Source organism: Cottoperca gobio, chromosome 9 (genome assembly GCF_900634415.1).
Source record: "Cottoperca gobio chromosome 9, fCotGob3.1, whole genome shotgun sequence".
Classification (NCBI taxonomy): Eukaryota; Metazoa; Chordata; class Actinopteri; order Perciformes; family Bovichtidae; genus Cottoperca; species Cottoperca gobio.
Genome location: NC_041363.1, coordinates 27,731,624 through 27,751,176, shown reverse-complemented (window position 1 = coordinate 27,751,176; position 19,553 = coordinate 27,731,624). Strand labels below are relative to the sequence as shown.

The 19,553-nt window shown below is 40.4% G+C and overlaps 3 protein-coding genes across 10 annotated transcripts in view; 1 reads left to right on the top strand and 2 right to left on the bottom strand.

Annotated features, from left to right (window-relative positions):
• ccdc125 (coiled-coil domain containing 125) overlaps positions 1–3,347 on the bottom strand; it is a 15,276-nt gene extending 11,929 nt beyond the window's left edge. The window contains exons 1-4 of one of the 3 annotated variants that reach the window (XM_029439800.1): positions 3,138–3,347; positions 2,279–2,599; positions 841–902; positions 663–749 (exon numbers count right to left, since the gene is read on the bottom strand). In XM_029439800.1, the coding sequence (XP_029295660.1) occupies positions 663–749; positions 841–902; positions 2,279–2,546 (417 nt within the window). In that variant the 5' untranslated portion in view covers positions 2,547–2,599; positions 3,138–3,347. The remainder of the gene's footprint in view (positions 1–662; positions 750–840; positions 903–2,278; positions 2,600–3,137) is intronic. The other 2 variants (XM_029439803.1, XM_029439802.1) reach the window with 2 other exon arrangements.
• A 456-nt stretch (positions 3,348–3,803) lies between these two features.
• rad17 (RAD17 checkpoint clamp loader component) lies at positions 3,804–15,879 on the bottom strand. 6 transcript variants are annotated; one of them, XM_029439970.1, is made up of 17 exons: positions 15,678–15,879; positions 14,718–14,840; positions 14,064–14,285; positions 13,195–13,269; positions 12,663–12,852; positions 11,892–12,025; positions 10,728–10,780; positions 10,238–10,363; positions 8,865–8,934; positions 8,666–8,780; positions 8,296–8,493; positions 7,586–7,689; positions 7,350–7,496; positions 7,134–7,262; positions 6,637–6,757; positions 5,143–5,200; positions 3,804–4,688 (listed from the first exon to the last, which is right to left on the bottom strand). In XM_029439970.1, the coding sequence occupies exons 2-17, from the start codon at positions 14,757–14,759 to the stop codon at positions 4,508–4,510; spliced, it is 1,965 nt and encodes a 654-aa protein (XP_029295830.1). In that variant the 5' UTR covers positions 14,760–14,840; positions 15,678–15,879; the 3' UTR covers positions 3,804–4,507. The 6 variants fall into 6 exon arrangements, with proteins under 6 accessions (XP_029295830.1, XP_029295829.1, XP_029295832.1 ...); XM_029439969.1 differs by lacking the exon at positions 15,678–15,879 and adding an exon at positions 15,183–15,323; XM_029439972.1 differs by lacking the exon at positions 15,678–15,879 and adding an exon at positions 15,183–15,323 and having other exon boundaries at positions 8,666–8,777.
• Positions 15,332–19,387, top strand: ak6 (adenylate kinase 6). Its single transcript, XM_029439975.1, has 6 exons — positions 15,332–15,477; positions 15,562–15,637; positions 15,877–15,969; positions 16,162–16,220; positions 16,678–16,823; positions 18,001–19,387. Exons 2-6 carry the CDS (start codon positions 15,601–15,603, stop codon positions 18,188–18,190), a joined length of 525 nt encoding a protein of 174 aa, XP_029295835.1. The 5' UTR covers positions 15,332–15,477; positions 15,562–15,600; the 3' UTR covers positions 18,191–19,387.
• Positions 19,388–19,553: the final 166 nt, after the last annotated feature.

Sequence of the window (19,553 nt, the reverse complement as noted above, 5' to 3'; positions counted from 1 at the left end):
TCTCCCTGAGGTTTCTTCCATTTTTTCCCCTTTAATTTTGGGGTTTCTTTTAGGAAGTTTTTCCTTGTGCGATGCGAGGGTCTAAGGACAGAGGATGTTGTAACCTGTACAGTCTGTAAAGCACACTGAGACAAATGTATAATTTGTGATATTGGGCTATACAAATAAATTTGATTTGATTTGATTTGATTTGATTTGTCTGGGCTGTTGACAACATTGTCTGGGCTGTTGGTAACACTGTCTGGGCTGTTGGTAACACTGTCTGGGCTGTTGGCAACACTGTCTGGGCTGTTGGCAACACTGTCTGGGCTGTTGGCAACACTGTCTGGGCTGTTGACAACATTGTCTGGGCTGTTGGTAACACTGTCTGGGCTGTTGGTAGCTGCTCTGAGAAAAACGGAAAGCGATCCGGTTGTCTCTGCGACAATGGCGCCAACAATTGTACCACTTGGAAACACGAGGGGAGTAGAAAAGTTGTCTGTTGCTACTTTAAAGCAGCAACACAGAGGGTCTTTGCTTTAAGGGCTCACACAAGAACAATGTTGACAACTACTTACATCACTTGCTAAGCAGCATTCTTGATGGACATTTGCTTCATCTGCTGTGTGGGGGCTCTAGTGATTAGTGATTAGTGTGTGTGTGTGAGTGTGTGTGTGTGTTACCTTCCCCTGCAAGATCTTCAGAGCTTCATATTTGCCTTCAAGGTAACGATGTGCCACCTCCAGCTCACAGCATAATACATCTATGACCTGTCAGAGCAGAGACCAGTTACACTTTGCTGAGTCAAGTGGACCAAGTTATGTAAATGAAAGTTTGTCTATTTTTCCTTCACTTTTCTACCTCAGTTGCTTCCTGCAGTCTGTCTTTCAGCTCGTCTTTGGACAGATCATCCAGGGAGCCTGCTGAGGCACAAAAGGTGTACTTGAGGTAATGGAAAATGTGTTTGTCTTTGTGTTGAAGCAGTTGGATCTTTAGCAAGGACACCTTTGCAAAGCGACATCTTTAAAAAGCCTTAAAAGGCCGTTACAGGGAAAGCTCTTGGGTTTGTGGTTAAACTTGCAATTGGAATAAAGTTAGTTGTTCAGATTCAAGTTTTTTTGCACACGCCTCCTCCATTATTGTGTGTTAGGTGTGTTGTGATGCTCCTTCACTGATGTATAAGCAGAGCACAGCGCTGCACACACAGTTTGACCTGTGCTGCTGCAGAGTGTTCCTGAATATAACTCTACAATAAAAAATCATCATCATAATGAGATTTGTGATCTCATTACTCATTCCCTTTGTAGATATTATCCTTGTAATCAGAACACACCATGGTTGGTTATAGAACAAATATAAAAAAGCTAGAAACCAATGCTGAGTATTTGCAAAATATAATACAATGTAAAAGCAGAAAGAGACAAAGATCCCTCTGAGCAACTGTTCAATAAGAATGGAAGAATAAAAGAAACTGAGCATCAAAATGTGTGAAGATTTAAACAGGACCAGGTTTCTGTTTCAGTGTCAAGCGCACAGTAATGCCTCTAACAAGCTGAATTAACAGGCACTATGGACAAGTCACAGTTCAAACCTCTTCAACGTGACACTGACTGCAGAGCGCCCAAAGAGAAGGCAGAACACTAACTCAATATATAGAGCCACACTGCACAGCTGTGCTTCAGTGATGATCGAGGGTCACTTAGGCTTTTCTGGACTGAAGTTCTACAGTATTCTCCCCTGTCATGCAACGCTGAGGGGACATCCCCTGAATAGAAGTTTGAATGACTCATTCTTCTTCTTTTGGGGCCAAAAATAAATGTAAATAATACATTTGGTGTCTGAATTATACTGGGGGGGTTTGTATCTCAGGAGTGTAACCAGCACATTTAGAAAAGATCTTAGATCTTACACTTATGGGTTCATATGAAAGCCAAGTTTTAAAACGAGCAATTAACATGACAGAAACAGTGGAGCTCAGAACAACCTACATTACTAACTTCACATAATTCCCAAATATTTCCCAAAATCCCAATGTTTCTGAATTTAACTGGCTAGAGTCGGTTTAAAGATTTGTTTCCTAATGGAACACGATACAAATCACGTTAAACATTGCTAAACATGTTTTTTTTAAATATACTGTATATATGCACTTCCATCAGAGTAATGTGTATTCCTTTATTAACAAATGTATGTTTTGATGTTTGTGAATTGATAGATGAAGTGATGAGATCATTAGATGGTATCCTGCCTATCTTGACATCTGATGCTTGTTCCAGTAAAGGTTCACAGATGTTGTTACCGGAGTGTGGCAGCTTCCAGCGGGCTCTCTGCTGAGTCTCTGCAGTCTTCAGTCCGGGGATCCAGGCTGCCTCTCCTGCTTGGCCACTGCTCCTCAGCAGCTCTGTTCTGGACAGCAGGGTCTCCGTGAGCCCAGCACAGCTCTGGCTCTTCTTCCTCCTGTAGCAGCTGGGTACTGAGCTGGGTGCTGCTCTGACTCCCATCCCGTCACCCAGGTCTCCATCCACCATGTCATCGTCCAGGCTGCAGGCCTCGCTAACCTCCTGCATCTGCACCAAGTCAAGCCTTACATTATATTCACCACAGCGTGGATCTGCTAAACCTGCCAGAAGTTTTCAGAAACGTCAGTGTAGTTAACCACAGCTGTCAGTTGTTTATTAACATGAAGAATGAGGTGAAACATCCAAGATGACTCTCATACAAATTAACTAGTGTAACAGTCATTTGGGTATTTTATTCATGCTGAAAATGCTTAGACTGTTTTGTGCCTCCTCTGATCTCAGCCTGATCCTTTCTTATAGCACCAAACGTCATTCTGTTATACTGTGTTGACAAGTTGAACCTACAGCAGGTCGACAGTACTTTCCATTTGAAGACATCTAGTGGATGATAAGTTTTTGGCCGTCACTTTTTTAAAAACCTTTAAAAAAGTATCTTCATAAGCCAGAATGACACACATACTGCAGGTAGTCGACTGTCTTTAAAAAGCTACACAATGGCCATATTTGTGAAAAGTCCAACTGACTTGGATATTTCAATCTATGCCGTTCACCGGTGTTTTCCAGAACTATACATCTTGTTAGAGAACGGTCCCTTCAATGACAGTGATGGTAATTCGTTAGGACGTTACTTCCTCTTACCTGCAACTTTGAAGCAGTAAACGTGATATTCCTGTTGGTTCTTCACAGCTTCCAGTGACACAGACAAAACAAAGTTTAAGTTTGATCCCAGTGTTACCTCCGAAGTGGGCGCTCGAGCAAGTTTAAGATATTAATCCAAAGACAATACGAGGTAAATCCCTTCCTTCCTCCAGCAGAACACAAGCAGCAGCGTCAAGCTAAAAGCGCCAACAACAACTACTTCCGGTCGTTACTTTGAAGATAAACTCCATATTTGAATACAAAAAAAGCACGACGCTTCCTCACATAACAAAAACTCAACCGATTAATAACCAATAGCTAAAAAAAAAAGTACAAAAAGATACAATAATATACCTAATTTAAACTGACAGGAACCAATATCATTTAAAACCTTTCTGCATTGTTAACATACGTTTATAAACTGTAATTCTTATTTGTTATTCATTATTTAAAAAGTTTTAGAGGAAGAATCATACTTTGAGTTGAAGTTTTTAGTAGTTTAGTGAGTCACCAACACCAGAGGGAATATTATAAAGAGCCTCATATGAAACTGTTGAGTAAATATTGGATGAAGGAGTGTGTGAAAGGAAAGTGTAACAACAAGATAATGTTCAAGTACATGATCAGCGTTCACATATTGTTATTCACATGCTTATTTAGATTCAATAAGCATTTACTGTAATATTTATTATTTTCCATCCATCCATTGGAAACAGTGAATAACAACAGATGTCGGTTAAAGGCTGGGCTTGTTCACAGACAGTTCTCCATTACAGGTTCATCTCGGCTCAACAGTCACTCAGCAAAACATAAGGATGTGTGCTGAAGTGCTGAACATGCACTTCAAAACAATAAATACTGACAATATTTCAACTGGTACAACTGAACTGTTAAGGGCCACTTTAGGAGATTATTACAATTAATCCCCATTCGTTCATATTATCATGAGCCTGTCTCAAGCTTTAGAATCACATTCAATTCCGGTTCTACAGGACAAAAAGAATCATATCTTGTGCAGATGACACCTCAATGAGGCAGAAATACTGGTAATACCAGAGCTATTATCACAGTCATCAACATACTATGAAGCACAGTTACAGTTATGGAGAATTATTTAAGTTCTGGGATCAATCTTAAAATTGTGGAGAAAAAAAAGTAAAAAAGTTCTCAAAGATTAAGGTCAACATTTCTGAAAGTATTTCTGAAAGTATACCAACTTTGTAACGGTAACCATGTTTTTCCTAGTATAACAAAAAATAATTTTAGAACTAATTTGTTATTTCACATGGCGCTAATCTTCCTCCATACTAAGCCATCAATCTATTATAAAAACATCCATACAATGAGACACAGACGTGACACCGCATGTGTTAGTCACTGGTATAGTCCTCTATGATCAGCTCCTCCTCCTCCAAAAGGACTTGGCTTGTAGTAGGTTTCGGCTGACTGGCAGGCAGACCCTCTTCAACCCCAGCCTGACCTTCCTCTTCCTCTTCACTGTCTCTCTCCAGCTGGGCTGGCTCTTTGTCTGTCAGAGCCTCCAGTTTTAATCTGTACACGCACAACAAAAACACACAAACACACGTCAGGTTCAGTTTACACCATTGCAGTAGAAAAATATCTGTTTGAAATTGAACAACAGTTGTTCATCATCAGCTCATCGTCAACTCAACATCATTCAAAATCAACGCTTAGAAATGTTTGTTCAACTACAGGTATCCATAGTAACAATCAATGGCGTAGCTGTGGTTAGATACAGGCAACACAAAGTCCATTTTTCAAACTATATCAGTTTAACAAACAACATATTATGAAGGAACTAGTTATCATGCGTTCAATACCAAAGGTAGCCTAACAAAAAATATATATGTAAATTACGAGGTAACAGCACTTAGTGATTGATAATGCCGTTTGCATCTTTAATAAAAAAGAGCACTGTCCTTTGCTACCTTATCAAATGGTTTTATCTATCATCATGTTTGACTTTTTACTCTGTGTGCTGTACCTGCCGGGGAACCTCCTCAGTGACATCTGACCCACGTCCTGGATAAAAGCTATCTGAGCTGGGAGACACAGTGAAGCACAGAACACGTCTGTTAAGGAATCCTCATTTATTTACAGAGTGCTGTTAATTGTAGCGAGATGCCAGATTCTGACAGTAAAAACAATATAAGGGGCATAATAACACATTCATGACTTTTGTTCACAGGCAAAAATTACATTCTTCTTCTTCAAAAAAAAAATGTAGAGTCCTGGCAGCAAGCAAAATGAGCAACTTGTCAAAACTACATGGAAAGCAATAAGAAATGTCACCTCAAAATACAATACAACAATTATTTATAAGCATTTAAGGTTAGGCAAGGCCTAAAGGTCTAACAACATTTGGCTTTGATGCAATGCTTAGAGGTCCAGACAAACCAAAGCCAGGAAACCATAGCAACACAGTATAAAATTAATGTGGCAGCTTTAAGAAGTTGAAGGGCTGGACGACATGACACGTCATATCAAAGTATTTTTAGACTGAATGGCGATATACAATATATATATATATATATATACACGTCTCGGTATTTTCTACGAGGTGGGCCAAACACTGGGTTGTAAGCCACAGCACTTTTATTAGAACAGACATATCATATGTCCTGGTAATGCTGCGTTTGAGACACATAATTGAGGACTGCTTTAATTAAATTAATTTAAAATATAATCATTCTATTTTCAACAATGTGTTGTTCTGGATGACTCATCTGAAGTGATACTTTGTTAAACAGACCAGACCTATGTTGCATCCCATGATGGTGTGAGGAGCTGCAGTCATAAACAAACTTAAACTACACTGTACATTAACTACCACTAGACAACATTACTGTTCATTTCTCCTCTGCGCCCATCGCCATCAGCTGACTGCTCTGAGCTCATCCGCCTCTCTCTGCCACACACAAACACACTACTCTACTCTTATAACAGAAACATCGGACTGCGACAACTGCAAGATTTGACCACCTTGGAAGCACATACAGTATATTATGGAAAAAACAACCACACGTGTATTGAAGAAGTCGGTTCGACGATTGATCGGCAACGTTAACAGCAGAAACACGTTCACACAGATTCATTTTGAATTCACTCTCCTTGACTAATGCTATAACTTCATCCCTCAGTTACATTATCAGTCAGTCACTTAGTGACTCACGGACAGACTTTCACAGTTATAGGGCTGACCCCCGCTTTGCAGCAGTCCAGTTAAAAGGAGTTAGTGGGGTTTGCGTGCAGAGAGTGTGAGCGAGGAGAGATGCAAACACTGGCACGGCTTTACGGAAGAAACAGGTAATGTATACCTCAATGAGTCAATGAACCGCTGAGGTACGTTTCAAAACCATCTGTCCTTTCAACTTCAGTGCTGTGTGTGTGTGTGTGTGTGTGTGTGTGTGTGTGTGTGTGTGTGTGTGTGTGTGTGTGTGTGTGTGTGTGTGTGTGTGTGTGTGTGTGTGTGTGTTACCTTGGTTTCTCAGAGGGTTGGTGAGTTTGGCCAGGTATGGCAGCAGTTCCGTCTGCAGGCTGACTGGTGTGAGACAGAAGCTCCTGAACAGAGACTGAGCAGCCAGGCTGTTCTCTCGGTGCTGGCAGGAACAACATCAGTATCATTACAGTCTTATCTACTACCTGTACATTTAAAGTACAGACATACATTATAAAAGTGCTATGTCCTGAGTCCTGAGTGTGGAGCATGGATGGAGCTACAACTACATTTCATTGTGCAATCCTGGATTAAACAATACATCTGTGTGTCTCCATTACATAGTTTGTCCCTCAGACAGCACAGCTTGTTTTTTTTCCCCCCAATTGTATGTATCTTGCTGACAAATTACGGCCACCTATGACTGTAACCAAATAACTTTTTATGGCGTTCAGTTTAAAAGACCACGTCTTTGTTGCAGACAACAGTTCAAACCACAGCTAAGCTGATGACAGAGCAACAGCCCTGATGTATCTTACCTTCTTGTTGACCAGCAGCCAGTTGGGTTTGTGAAGCGGCCTGAAGCCGACAGAAACCTGTTGAGAGTTGGAGTGAAGGAGCCCCCTGGTGGCCACTGAAGACCCATAAAGCGCCATGGTGCTGCGACTCTGAAAATATCACAGCACAGCCCTTTGGTTCAGATTCTACTGATCAAAGCTTTTATATTACTTTTAAATGTCTAGGGAAAGACTGACCGTCCAGTCAGAGGTGAGGAGATCAGCATCAGACAGATACTCGCTGGCTCGCTCCACATCCTCCACCTCAGAGAAGAAGTCCAGGTAGTTCTGGTGGAGGTACAGGCTGAAGAACTCCCCAGACATGTGTGAACGCTCAACAACTAACTGAACAAAGAGACAAAGACAGTGGAGTTCTCAGTGTTTGAGCACGTTGTTGGATATCTGTTAAAGCTAGAAAAAAAGCATGTGTGAACCTCAGGGTCGACAAGTAATGCTTCTCTGTGAAGATGAGACAGGTGAGAAGGTAGATCAGGTCCAGGGGCACAATCGGCTGCTTCAGCACCTTCATGTTTCCCTCCTGTTAATGACAAACAAACATACAACCTATCACCAACATGATTCAATTAAAACACATTTCTATATCAGATTCCTTTTGTTGATTATAGTGGATGATCTTTGGAATCAAGAGCTTAGATGATAGATTGTGTTATATTGTCAACAAATCCCACGAAAAGACCAAAACCAACAGTGAGTTCGTCTCTCTATACTTTCTGACAGTGGCTCTCAGCTTTAAGCCCATCGGTTCCTACTGGAGATGTAAATCTTTTAAAACAACTCACAGACAGTATATATAGTTTAATTATTTAGTTTAATAAAGGCTCAGTGATGAACTAAAACAGCTGGTCACTGTTGTTTTTAATCAAACATTATTCTCACAGTTGGAAATAGAGCATTTGTTGGGGACTACTTTCAGCAGTGGATTAATACACATTAGGTGCTCTAGTGAGTATTTGTGGCAGCAGGACGGTGTGTGTGGGATTGAATGAAAATAAAGTAGAGTGTGTGTGTTCATGGTGAAACACGTCACCCAGTGCAAGAGAGGAAGAAGATGCCTCAGGCTGTGATACACACACACAACACTTGTTAGTAGATGCTTGTATGAAAACTGCCAGATATGACCCACGTTTGCAGTGCAGAATCTTTCCCAGTGCTCTGAACAGGAACAGAGAAGCATCTTTCCCTCCAATAGCCTGCTCCTCATTCTGCTCCTTTTTCAGTTTGGACTTCTTCTTCCTCTGGTTTGTTCTGGAAACAGCTTTGCTCAGTGAAGTCACATGTATGTCCTTCTTCATCCTTAAGAGCCCCTTTTCCAATGACGTGTCTGGAGAGTTACAATGATGACAGAAGTTCTCTGATGTCAGTTGATGAGACAGGGCAACAGTAGTTGTTGTGAGGCCATGTGGTCATTAAAATCAAAAAGGTATTTATAGCAGGTTTCATGATGTGCATGTGTACACTCCTGACTACCCCTCTGGTGTGGATTTACAGCTGACCTGGGAGGGAGGAAAACTGGAGGCTGTTGATGGCACTGCGAATATCTCCTGAGCTTCCTGAACACAACGTCTCCAACACGGTCTGTTCTGTGACGCACATCCTCCCACAGCTCTGCTTAGAATTAGAATTATGGAAAAATACACTGTGAGAAACACATAAAAACTTTTACCAATAATCAAATGCATGGCCTTTTTTCACCTTTCCTGCCTCCAGGGTCGAAATCCGAGTCAGGACCTTCATCATTGTGGTTGGAGCCACTGGATTGAAACTGGAAACAGTGAACACACAAAACAACATTCAGAGAAATCCAGTTATTTTTACAGAAATGCTGTTTTCTTTTGCAGAAGTTATTTTCATTACCTACTGTCAGTTAAACTCTAGAGATCATGCAGATGTGTTACATTAAAAGCCTTTTAAAAATGGGAGGGCTTATGCCCCCTGAGCCACTAAAATGCTATTAATGAAATGTCTGTGCAGGAAGAGCCGAGTCACTGACACTCGCTTAACTATAGAAGAAAACTGCAGAGTCGAAGCGTCTGTAAATAATTAGTGACACGGAGGCGTGGCGCAGATTTTTGTATTTCTCTCCTTTCCTTTTCCCTGCTGTCTCTGACTGTAGGTGTGTGCGCACTTGTGTGTGTGTGTGTGTGTGTGTGTGTGTGTGTGTCGGGAGCGAAGCCCCGCCCTTTGCAAAACAGAGCAGAGGAGAGAATGTGAATGTGCAAAGCAACGCAGTAGACACTGAAACGTGCAGATAAATAACAGAAGCATTTAGTTTATTTAATAAAAGAGCACCTGTTCAATGTGAAGTGAGTTGTGAATATAAAACAAACATTTTTTTAAAACAACAACTTGAATTTCAGGGTTCCGTTATGCTAAACATATAAAGATGAAATAAATTAAATATGGGAACAAACCAATCTATCTCTGTGGAAATGAACATTATAATGAAAGTGTTGAGTTTGCAACAGAAAATGAAAACCGATCAGCACAGAGCGAATAGGCACAACGTCCTATTTAAATAGGATGCAATGTGCTTATAAAATGGGGGGGGAACTTGCAGTTGATGGAAAAAAAAAGACCACTATTTGAGAATTTACTGTTATTTGAATTTGCCACAATAAACACACCACCTTGACTGTGACAGGCCAATATTTCAGTACTGAGGTCCAGATTTACTGAGGTGTCACATTCTGCCCCAAACACATGAAGTGTATTTATCGAGCGGTCACAGCAGGCTTGAGTCACAGTTTACGTGCCATTCGTGTGAGTCTGCAAGGTGTGCCTCTCTCCTTATTTCATTTGCATTTGAGGAAGGATCAGGCAAATAATAAGAGGAGACAAGTTAGCAGAGGATGATTGTGTCTTCCGCTGGATCATGCCATTTGCTAATGTTAGTTTTGCAGGGAGGATTCTCTGACGGATGGGATTTTACACGAGCCACAAGGGAGATTGTGGTAATTAAAAAGGAACATGAATGAAATATTGGCTTTTAGCTAAACGTATGAACATGAATGTACAAGAACAAACTTCCCTCCTCAGTCCACAGCTGGGAGGAAACTGCATCTAACCTGATACTGCTGATGTCCAGCTCCTCCTGGATGTCTCTGGGGAAAAGAAAGCGGGAGCTGCTGTCTCCACTCAGACTGTCTGACACAATGAACACCAGGGGACACCGACTGGTCTTCACAAAGCGCCTGGAAGACACACAGCAGGAGACCATCTCACATACAGTCGAGCAGGGAAACACACAGGTAGCACAGATTAAATAGCACATATAAATAGTACTATATCATGTAGAAAGGCTTTCATCAGGACCACCTATTCCTAATGCTGAGGACCAAATATGTCTTACTAAATCAAGAAAGGTTCAAATCCTTCCATCCTTCTCTTTTGCACAGAACTGGAGACACTGAAAGCTGCTGTTGAACAGTAGCGCTGGTACTGGTCACTATGCTTCTGTCTTTACTAGAACATAGTGGCTGAAAGCTGCGTGTCATCATAGTAACTTCCCCTGGTTCTCTGTGTGAGAGAAATGTACGGTTAAAACTCTGATCTCACCTCAGGATATCATGCAGGCTGCCGGGCTGCCTGTAGAACTGGTTTGGGAAATCCTGAGGCGGAACAAGTGATGACCAAGAGTTAACTCAGGTGAGTATCCAAATGCATCTCAACAAAGCAGCTTTAGAACAATGCATCAGCGATCAGAGGCAGTAGTGAAGTTAAAACACAACTTTAAGCCAGAAATTAACATGTACAGTAACTCAACAGAGAAGCGGCAGTAAAACGTTCTCCTACATGTTTTCTTTTTAAACACAGAGGAGCATGTCAATGAGTTATTCTTTATTATGACTGAACCACTCATTACATCATTGTAGACATCATCATGGTGAAAGTGGTTCTCTAACTATCACAGCAGCAGACTCTGGACAGGACAGTATCTGGACTTAATGCGTTCGTGGATGAACAACACATCACTTCCTGTTTTTGAGCCTCGTTCCTTAAAGCTATGGGAGGTGTGAATAATAACAGTCTACGCAGAAAAATGTTTAAGCCAACAGCAGGAGGATACACATCTGCAAACTTCTCCATCCAACTATGGTGATTTTGAATAGTTATGTGACACATTAAGTGTAGCGGCCATTTGACTTAAACAAAAACAACAAAACAAAAAACTCTCAAAATCTAAACGACGTTACTGCTCTTGAACATTCTATTTGAACACGTTTAGTAAAGCAACAAAACTAAGAACAATGCTCCTCTGCAGCCTCTCTTGCCCTGGTAAAAACCATATGCCTCGCCTGGTGCCAATCCCTCCTCCACCTATCACCATGTTATACAAATTCACCTGGTGGCTGAAGCGGCCTTCAAAATAAAAGCTTTAACTAATCAAATTAACTCAAATAATTATAATAAATAATCAAATGACTTCCTACATAACAGCAACAAAATAAATGTTTCATTATTAAATATTACAAAACAATGAATAGCTCCAACATTAAGCATTCTAAATTAAGCTTCCCACAGCTGATACTGTCGCAACACTGTCACAAAATAGTGAGTCTTCAAGAGGAACACAGGCAATAAGTTCATAACTATGTCATACAACATGAAGAGTGCATGGCAAAGAAAGTTATAGAAACCCACACAGTTGAACCAAACACATTTCAGGTACAACGAATGAAATACAGGAACAGTGGCTTCAGTTGAAGGTGAAGTACACACCTCCACCAGTATGAGCTTCCTGTCTGTGGCTCCTCCATCACCCACCATCTTCAGGCAGTTGTACTTGTTTACTCTAAGGAGGAAGCTGAACTGGGATAACTGGGAGCTGCAGGACAAGCCGTTCATCCTCCATTCTGACAGAAGACGGAGAAGTAGAGACACGTCAGGAAAAATAAGCCTGAACACTGACACAGGACAGTAGTGTCGGTACCTGAGATCACATTTCACATCGCAACTGTTCGACTGCATTCACCCAAAACACATTCAACCCAAATACAAACATTGTGTGGGCAAAATATTAGAAACACCTCGGGCTGGGCAATATGACGAAATATATCGTCAAAACGATATAAAAACGTCTATCGTATACATTTCTCTATATCGTTTCTCTTATACAACAGTTTCACTTAAAGCTATTGCACTAAAGTTCTTAAAATGAGGAAATACTTTTCATTTGTCATGTATTTAATTCAGACAGGAGTTTACAAAAATAGGCTTTACCATGTGGTATTTAAATATAGACCATTTATTCATTGACCAACCAGAAAGCATGCTATATCGTGATTTATGTCGTTACATACAAAATTACATATACAGTATATCGTGATAGAAGATTTTGGCCACATTGCCCAGCCCTAGAAAAACTTTTCAAAATAAAGCAACCCCATACATCAGCACCAACAGCCTCAACAAAAGCATTTTCTTGTTTAACATTTTCAAAGAAAAACAAAAAGGTAATTCTCTTTGATATTAATAATAATAACTTCATACTTATTCTCACTTGACAGTGACACTGGCAGGACAGTAAGGGTTTCTCCTCACCATGCTGACTGCTGCTGTACGGCTCCTGGCTGGAGGGGTTGGTCCACTCCTGAACCCTGAGGTCCAGCTCCAGAGATAAAACCTGGACTGTGGCAGTCTTTCCACAGCCCGATGGTCCCGTCAGCAGCAAGACACCACCCTGTAGAAGAAACAGCAACGCTAGACCTGCACCTTCATCTTCACGTAAGACCTCCACAGACAACATGTGAACAGTTTAAGTAATCATAGCTCAGACTACAAGGTCAGCCTCTGACACATCTTGCTCTCCGGACAGGAACCATACATGACTGCCAGCAGAGCTCAGTTTTCCACTACTGATTGGAATTTGCTTGTTTGGTTTACCAGTAAGGAAGGGGATTTTTTTTGTTATTCATTTATATTATCCATAAATAAAAAGTTCAGAACTGAAGCAACAACTCCTCACAGATGATGCTTAGAGACAAGAGTTGTTCAGTTACTGTAATCATGACACTTCTATTACCTTTGATGTGTTTGAGTGAACTCTTATCCAGTTCTCCACTTCCTCTATCTTCTTCTTGTGGACAGCCAGCTCAGCCTACACAAACACACACAGGTACCATAACTAGAAAATAGAAGGTTCAGTCTTAAAAATACTCAAATCAAATAAATGTAAACCCCTAAACACTGCTGCTGTGGAGACATGCTCCCATGAACATGGCAGTAATCAAAGTTTAAGCACAGTTTAGAAAATGCCTTCCCATTATGTGGCCACTGCATGAATTCATAGTTTTGTCTGTCTGTCCATATATAAATGAATGGACAGGTTCATATTTTTCAAAACAATACTCACATGCCAATATGTACTTTGGAAGAATTATTTGGTCACTTTAATCATTTCTCCATGCAGTTTTACACTAAATAATAAAAAAAATACCAAAACATTTATAATAATAATAATAATAATAATAATAATAATAATAATAATAATAATAATAATAATAATAATAATAAATGTAGATATACAAATGTGCTGGATTTATTTGAAGTAGGGTTGGGCAGGATGACAATGTATATACAGCAGGACAATAGAAATATTTCATACCATTTACACAGAGGTAGCTGTGCCTTTAATATTTCTGGCTGTTTTAAACCTTTGCATGTAATGTTGCAAATTATTCAGTAGGCCAGCCTTATGGATTTAGATTTTAATATATTTTATACTTTGTTTGCATTATGCATTAGACGAAGTTATTTGTATATTGAGGCGTGATATTCAAATTAAATTGCCAATGTAAATTTGGTTTGGAACTGTTGAGGAAGGCCATTTGGATAGTGGTATCCAAATGTATTGATGGATACCAGAACAAATGTAAAAAGTGATGACCTGACCTGTGAACAGGGCGAGTATCTGTCCACCCAAGGCTCATCCTGGTCCCTCTGGGCTGACTCTTTCAACAGGAAGGACGTGTGAGGGCCTGAGCTGCCAGCCTCTCCTGCCCTCTTCCTAGGCCTCTTTGTCTCAGCGTTGGCACACACAACCTTTCTCCTTCTAGACAGAGAAAAGCTTTCCCCTGGCAAATCAGTGAAGGATGGATCCACCCAGCGGTTAGGCTATTAAAAAATACAGGCAAACAAAAATGATTTAAGAAACAATTGAAGGAAGATATCTACAATAGAGCAACGTTTATAAATTGCAGCCCAATTGAAAATGATTCCTAGACCGAAGCAGATGTTAAATATAATTTCCTGGAGGAATCTAGGCATCCTTCTGTGCTCAGTGAAGAGCTGCTACCTTACCACTGCAAACACAGAGGTATTCCTGAAGGAACCGTATGTGTGATTAAATGGGTGCTATGACTGAGAAAGGAAGAAATGTGAGAACAATAATTGATAAAGAAAACAAAAATATATTTTAGAAAAGAATCAGTTGGAAAATGTATTAAATTAATTACTTTTTTAATCTATTGAAAGCAACTGATTGGACATTGCTTCTGGAAATCTAAAACACACACAAATAATGCAATGTAACGGCAGAGAACTCACTCTGCTAGAAGCAGCTTTATCTCCCACAGAGAGTTTGTCCATCCTGCTTCACATTGAGGCCAGCAGCTCAACGAACCACTGGGAACCTGAAAGGTTTGTCGGTGGTGATGCTTTTAGAGCTCGCTAACACAGGGCAGCAAAAACAAGACACAGTTATCTTAGTGGTATACAGCATAAGAAAAAGGTTGATATTTGAGGTTACATATTCCGTTATCTTCAGTTTAACTTCTTTTTTTCTTGTTATTGTGCTGCCAAAAACTGTATTAAGATATCCCCACACCTCAGCATATAATGTTACCTGTTAACAGCACACAGCTGTTCAAAGTATATTATAGTCTATTTTAAATTCTCTGGATGTAATTCACACATTCACATTCACGTGTGGACTGCAGAATGATGGTTAGCTAACGTTAACTAAGTTGTTAGTTTGTGTAAAGCCAATATGATATATCTGTATTAACTCACCTTGTTTGACCATGTGTCAGAAGCACACACGGTGTTTCCTCGGGTGGAATGAGAACTAACGTTATTTTGTAAGAGCGAGTAACGTTAATGTTACTAAAGAGTTGCAGGAGGTGAGGCGAAGAGAAGTTTATCGATTTAAACTCCGGGGGATTCGGAATGCCGTAAACTGACTGTTCATTGACGTAACACTGACGTGAAGCCTCAGTTCACTGCAGTGTTTGTGGAAGTCTGGCGTAATAGCTAACATCCAGCTAGCTACCCAACTCTTCAATTTTTTCACAATCCTCTTTTTCAGGTTTGTTTCTTGATTTTAAGCGTATAGATTAAACGGTATGTCTAGAATGTCATGAAGAGATAATAGGACTATTGTGTATTTCAGGTGACCGTCATCACGACACGTGTTGGTTGCTAACAAGCTATGAAGATGAGGAAGCGACCAAACGTTCTGCTTACAGGTAGTTAGAAAGCTCTGCTGCATGTCTTTTAGCTACATACCTTCAACAGAAACCCGCGGTGAGGCTGATAAGTTTACGTCAAAGTGGCACCTAGTCATCAGGACTAGATGTGTCAGTGTCACTGGTGCTGCTCACCAGCCTGAGCAGATCTCACCAGATGATGTAGTCTGCATGGCTTTACTTCTAAAAGTCGGGCAACACTGAATGTATATGTTAACGATGCTAATCCTCTCCTACAGGAACTCCCGGTGTTGGAAAGACTACTTTAGGAAAGGAGCTGGCCCAGCGGACAGGGCTGACCTATGTCAACATAGGAGACCTGGCACAGGAAGGTAAAACATTTAACCAGCTTGGATGAAGCACCCTTCATCCTTTTTGTTGAATCACAAATCAAAACCCTTATTACTCATCGTCTTTGTGCTGGTTTGAGTCTTCACTCAATGGGTTGTTTTTAGACTTTGTATGCAAATAAATTCAGATACATGTCAAAGACGATCCTGGCTATCCTGATTCTCTCTCCACAGGACAACTTTATGATGGCTATGACGAAGAGTACCAGTGCCCGATTTTGGATGAGGACAGGGTGAGTTAAATGGACCTGGTTATGATATGCTGATCTGTACTGCACATGGATATGACTCAGTTGCCCTATTGCACATCTTGGTTAAACTCACTGAGCTTGGATTCCCTGTGTTCATCTAATTCATCAGCAACCATTGATGCCCATGATGGCACAAACTGTTTAGTGTACCAAATTGAAATGGAGTGGAAACCACGCTTTGGAGCGCTTTCTTAAAACATTACGTTACATCTTGGAGAGCGGTTAAGGAGGAGGTGGTGCCATTTCCTTCCTCTGCTGCTCCATATACTGATCTGTAGACAAATGATAGGCTAAAGGCATTTGCAGGGGCTGTTTAGTCCCTCTGTGAACTGAGGTGTTTGAAAATGTTGAACCAACATGAAGTAAATTATCACTACAGATTGAATTGGGTTGGGTGAATGTGAAATATTAATATTGTGACCTTATTGTGATCCTGCAGGTGGTAGATGAGCTGGATGAACAGATGGTAGAAGGTGGTGCGATTATTGACTATCATGGCTGTGACCTGTTCCCTGAACGCTGGTTCCACATTGTCTTTGTCCTCCGCACAGACAACACCCAGCTGTACACACGGCTAGAGAGCAGGTAACCTCCACCCTGCCTCTCTTGCATGACTGTGGATCATCACAAAGTGTCTGATAGTATGTGGCATACATCTTGGTTTAGTGGCATATGCAGATTGGGAGTGGTTTGTCACTGTTGGGGCACTATTGATTATCGGTATACCTCTGCTGATCTACAGCTATGTGACACTTAAAAATCTCATGTTACAGGCTCACAACACTCCCCACTAGCAGATCTGAATCTTACTGACGTATACCATTGCTGAAAATGGTATTTCAATGGTGCGTGTGTCACTTTTAAACCGCTTGTGCCATTTAAAATGATCACAGGTTTTCCACTGACAGATGCCACTGTCCACTGCCATTTATTGATCGCCACTCCTATTTTAGGGTTTATGCCTATTCATTGTATGCTGCTGGCATATGCCACTTACTAACAGCTGATGAAAAGAGATGACTGGTTGCTCTGTATACTCAGCCGTAGATCAAGGATGTGTCTGGTGCGCTTGAATAATGGGGAGGAAAGCATTCCAGGCACTCCAACTTATAAGGAAAAGTAACGACGAGGAAGGAATTATTCAAAAGCTTTTTGTTGTAGTGGCTAAATCATTTCTTTTAAATCCAACATGATTTGACTAATGTAGGACTTTGACAGGGCTAATAACGGTAACAGTAAAACGTTATTAGCCCTGACAAAGACCTACAGTGATTGACATGTTTTGGATTGCATTCCTGATTGTTCCACTGTACAACTTCAAATAGTTGACACTATGCAATTTTCAATTAATCGTTTAGTCTATAAAATGTCAGAATAGTGAAAAATGTCCACTTTCTCAAAGTCCAAGGTGATGTCTTTTTTAAATATCTTGTTTCGTCAGTCCAAATATATTCACTTTAATATGATATAAAGCAGGAAATCTGTTCTTTTTTTTTTCTTTGCTTAAAAAATTACTTTGATTATTAAAATAGTTGGCAATAATTATTTCCCGTCTATCAACTAATTGTTGCAGCTATACTGTACAGCCACACTGAAGGAACCTTGACCGCTTGATAAATCCCTGCCTAACCCACCACCCTACTGACAACCCCTATGATAAGTTTAGTTATTGATTTGAGGAAACTCCTCCCTCATGAGCAAAGTTGTTGCGATTTGTCTCCCTCCGCCTGTCTGAGGTGGACTCTGTCCTCTGTTCTGACAGGGGTTACACAGGGAAGAAGCTGCAGGACAACGTGCAGTGTGAGATCTTCCAGACCATCTACGAAGAGGCCATGGAGGCCTACAGCGACGAGATCGTCCACCAGCTCACCAGCAACACTCCTGAGGACCTGGAGCGCAACTTGGAGCAGATAGTTCAGTGGACTGAGCAGTGGATGAAGGACCATAACTAGAAGCTGAACTCTGCCGGCTGGCTTCACTGACAGGACTGTCAACAAACGTTGTTTGGACAATTAAAAATGAATTGTAGTTATTTTCTAATCTGCATTTATTTTCATAGATGTTGCCCTCATTAAGACTGGTATATTCAAAGTCTGATCACTTTCTTCAGTGGCTGGGCTAATTGTTGGACTTTAAAGAAGCGCATGGATGTCCATTTAAAAATAAATGGGAACAAACATGAGACTTTCTGACACAAATTGTCTGATTACCCATAACATGATATTTAACCAGTGCAGACTAGTGTCAAGTCAAGGCGCTTGTGTACTGCTGCATTCGTTTCATCATTTTTATAAATAAATGACCAATGGGAAACAGCGTTGTCACCATGTCCCAGTGATGATTACACAGTTGTCAGGGCTAGAGATCAATCCCCACTGAGTTTTGACAAAGGTAAAGTAACTAATTCTAATTAACCTTATTTAAAGAGCATTTCTCTAAACACTATGAAGTACTTAACACATAAAATACAGAATAAAATGGAATGCTGAAGATGAGGCAGTAAGAAGTAACAAGGTAAAAATTAACTAATTTCAGGAAGTAGAATGAACCAAAATCAGAATGCAGTATGATTTAAATGAGGACATAAACTAGTTTATTAAAGTGATTAAAACTTAAGTTTTGTATTTAGCTAGTACCTGGTCAAATACTGTCACAATAGCTGGTGAGTGTCAGAAATGCCAGATTTGTAGTCTACATTCATCAGATAGATCCCAATTTAAAAGAAAATTGAAATCCACATTTTATTTAAACATTTGTATTTGACAACTTTTTGCTCCTTTTTTAATAACCACTGAACCCCCATGCTACTCTATTGGGAACATGCACCATTAAATCACATCAACTGAAATATCACCTTGTAGCGGGGCCTTGTGACAAAATGTACAATGTATATTCCTAATGAATATGTGTTAAACCGAATGACTACAAACTGATTGTATAAGTGCCCACTATTTGAATGAATCGGTAATACTGAAATCTGTTGACTTAAACATTTTTACGAAAGGGCAACTTTTGTGTTTGAGCTTTGCATGTCAAGTAAAAACTAAACTGTACCCTTCAAGTGCACTGCTGTGCATACAACATACCAGATGTGACCTGATGACAGATGTGGTGGTAGGCTATACCAAATAAAGTCTGTGGATCCTGGATCCTGTGTGAACAATCTTTCAGGCTTCATGATGACATGAGAACACCTAAAGGGAACAACACCTGCCTATACAGTCTGTCATAACACACAGTCCGTACCTTATTACGAAGCTCAACATGCAGTGAGGCTGTTCACCCTGGAAGGTGTGCTCAGATAAACTTATTGCT

Coding starts and splice junctions, on each gene's coding strand:
- rad17 (XM_029439970.1), bottom strand. CDS start 14,759: ATGGACAAACTCTCTGTGGGAGATAAAGCTGCTTCTAGCAGA. Junction 6,758..7,133: donor GGCTGCTGGTCAACAAGAAG/GTAAGATACATC, acceptor TGTTCCTGCCAG/CACCGAGAGAACAGCCTGGC. Junction 4,689..5,142: donor CTGAGGAGGTTCCCCGGCAG/GTACAGCACACA, acceptor GTGCGTGTACAG/ATTAAAACTGGAGGCTCTGA.
- ak6 (XM_029439975.1), top strand. CDS start 15,601: ATGAAGATGAGGAAGCGACCAAACGTTCTGCTTACAG. Junction 15,638..15,876: donor ACCAAACGTTCTGCTTACAG/GTAGTTAGAAAG, acceptor CCTCTCCTACAG/GAACTCCCGGTGTTGGAAAG. Junction 15,970..16,161: donor AGGAGACCTGGCACAGGAAG/GTAAAACATTTA, acceptor CTCTCTCCACAG/GACAACTTTATGATGGCTAT.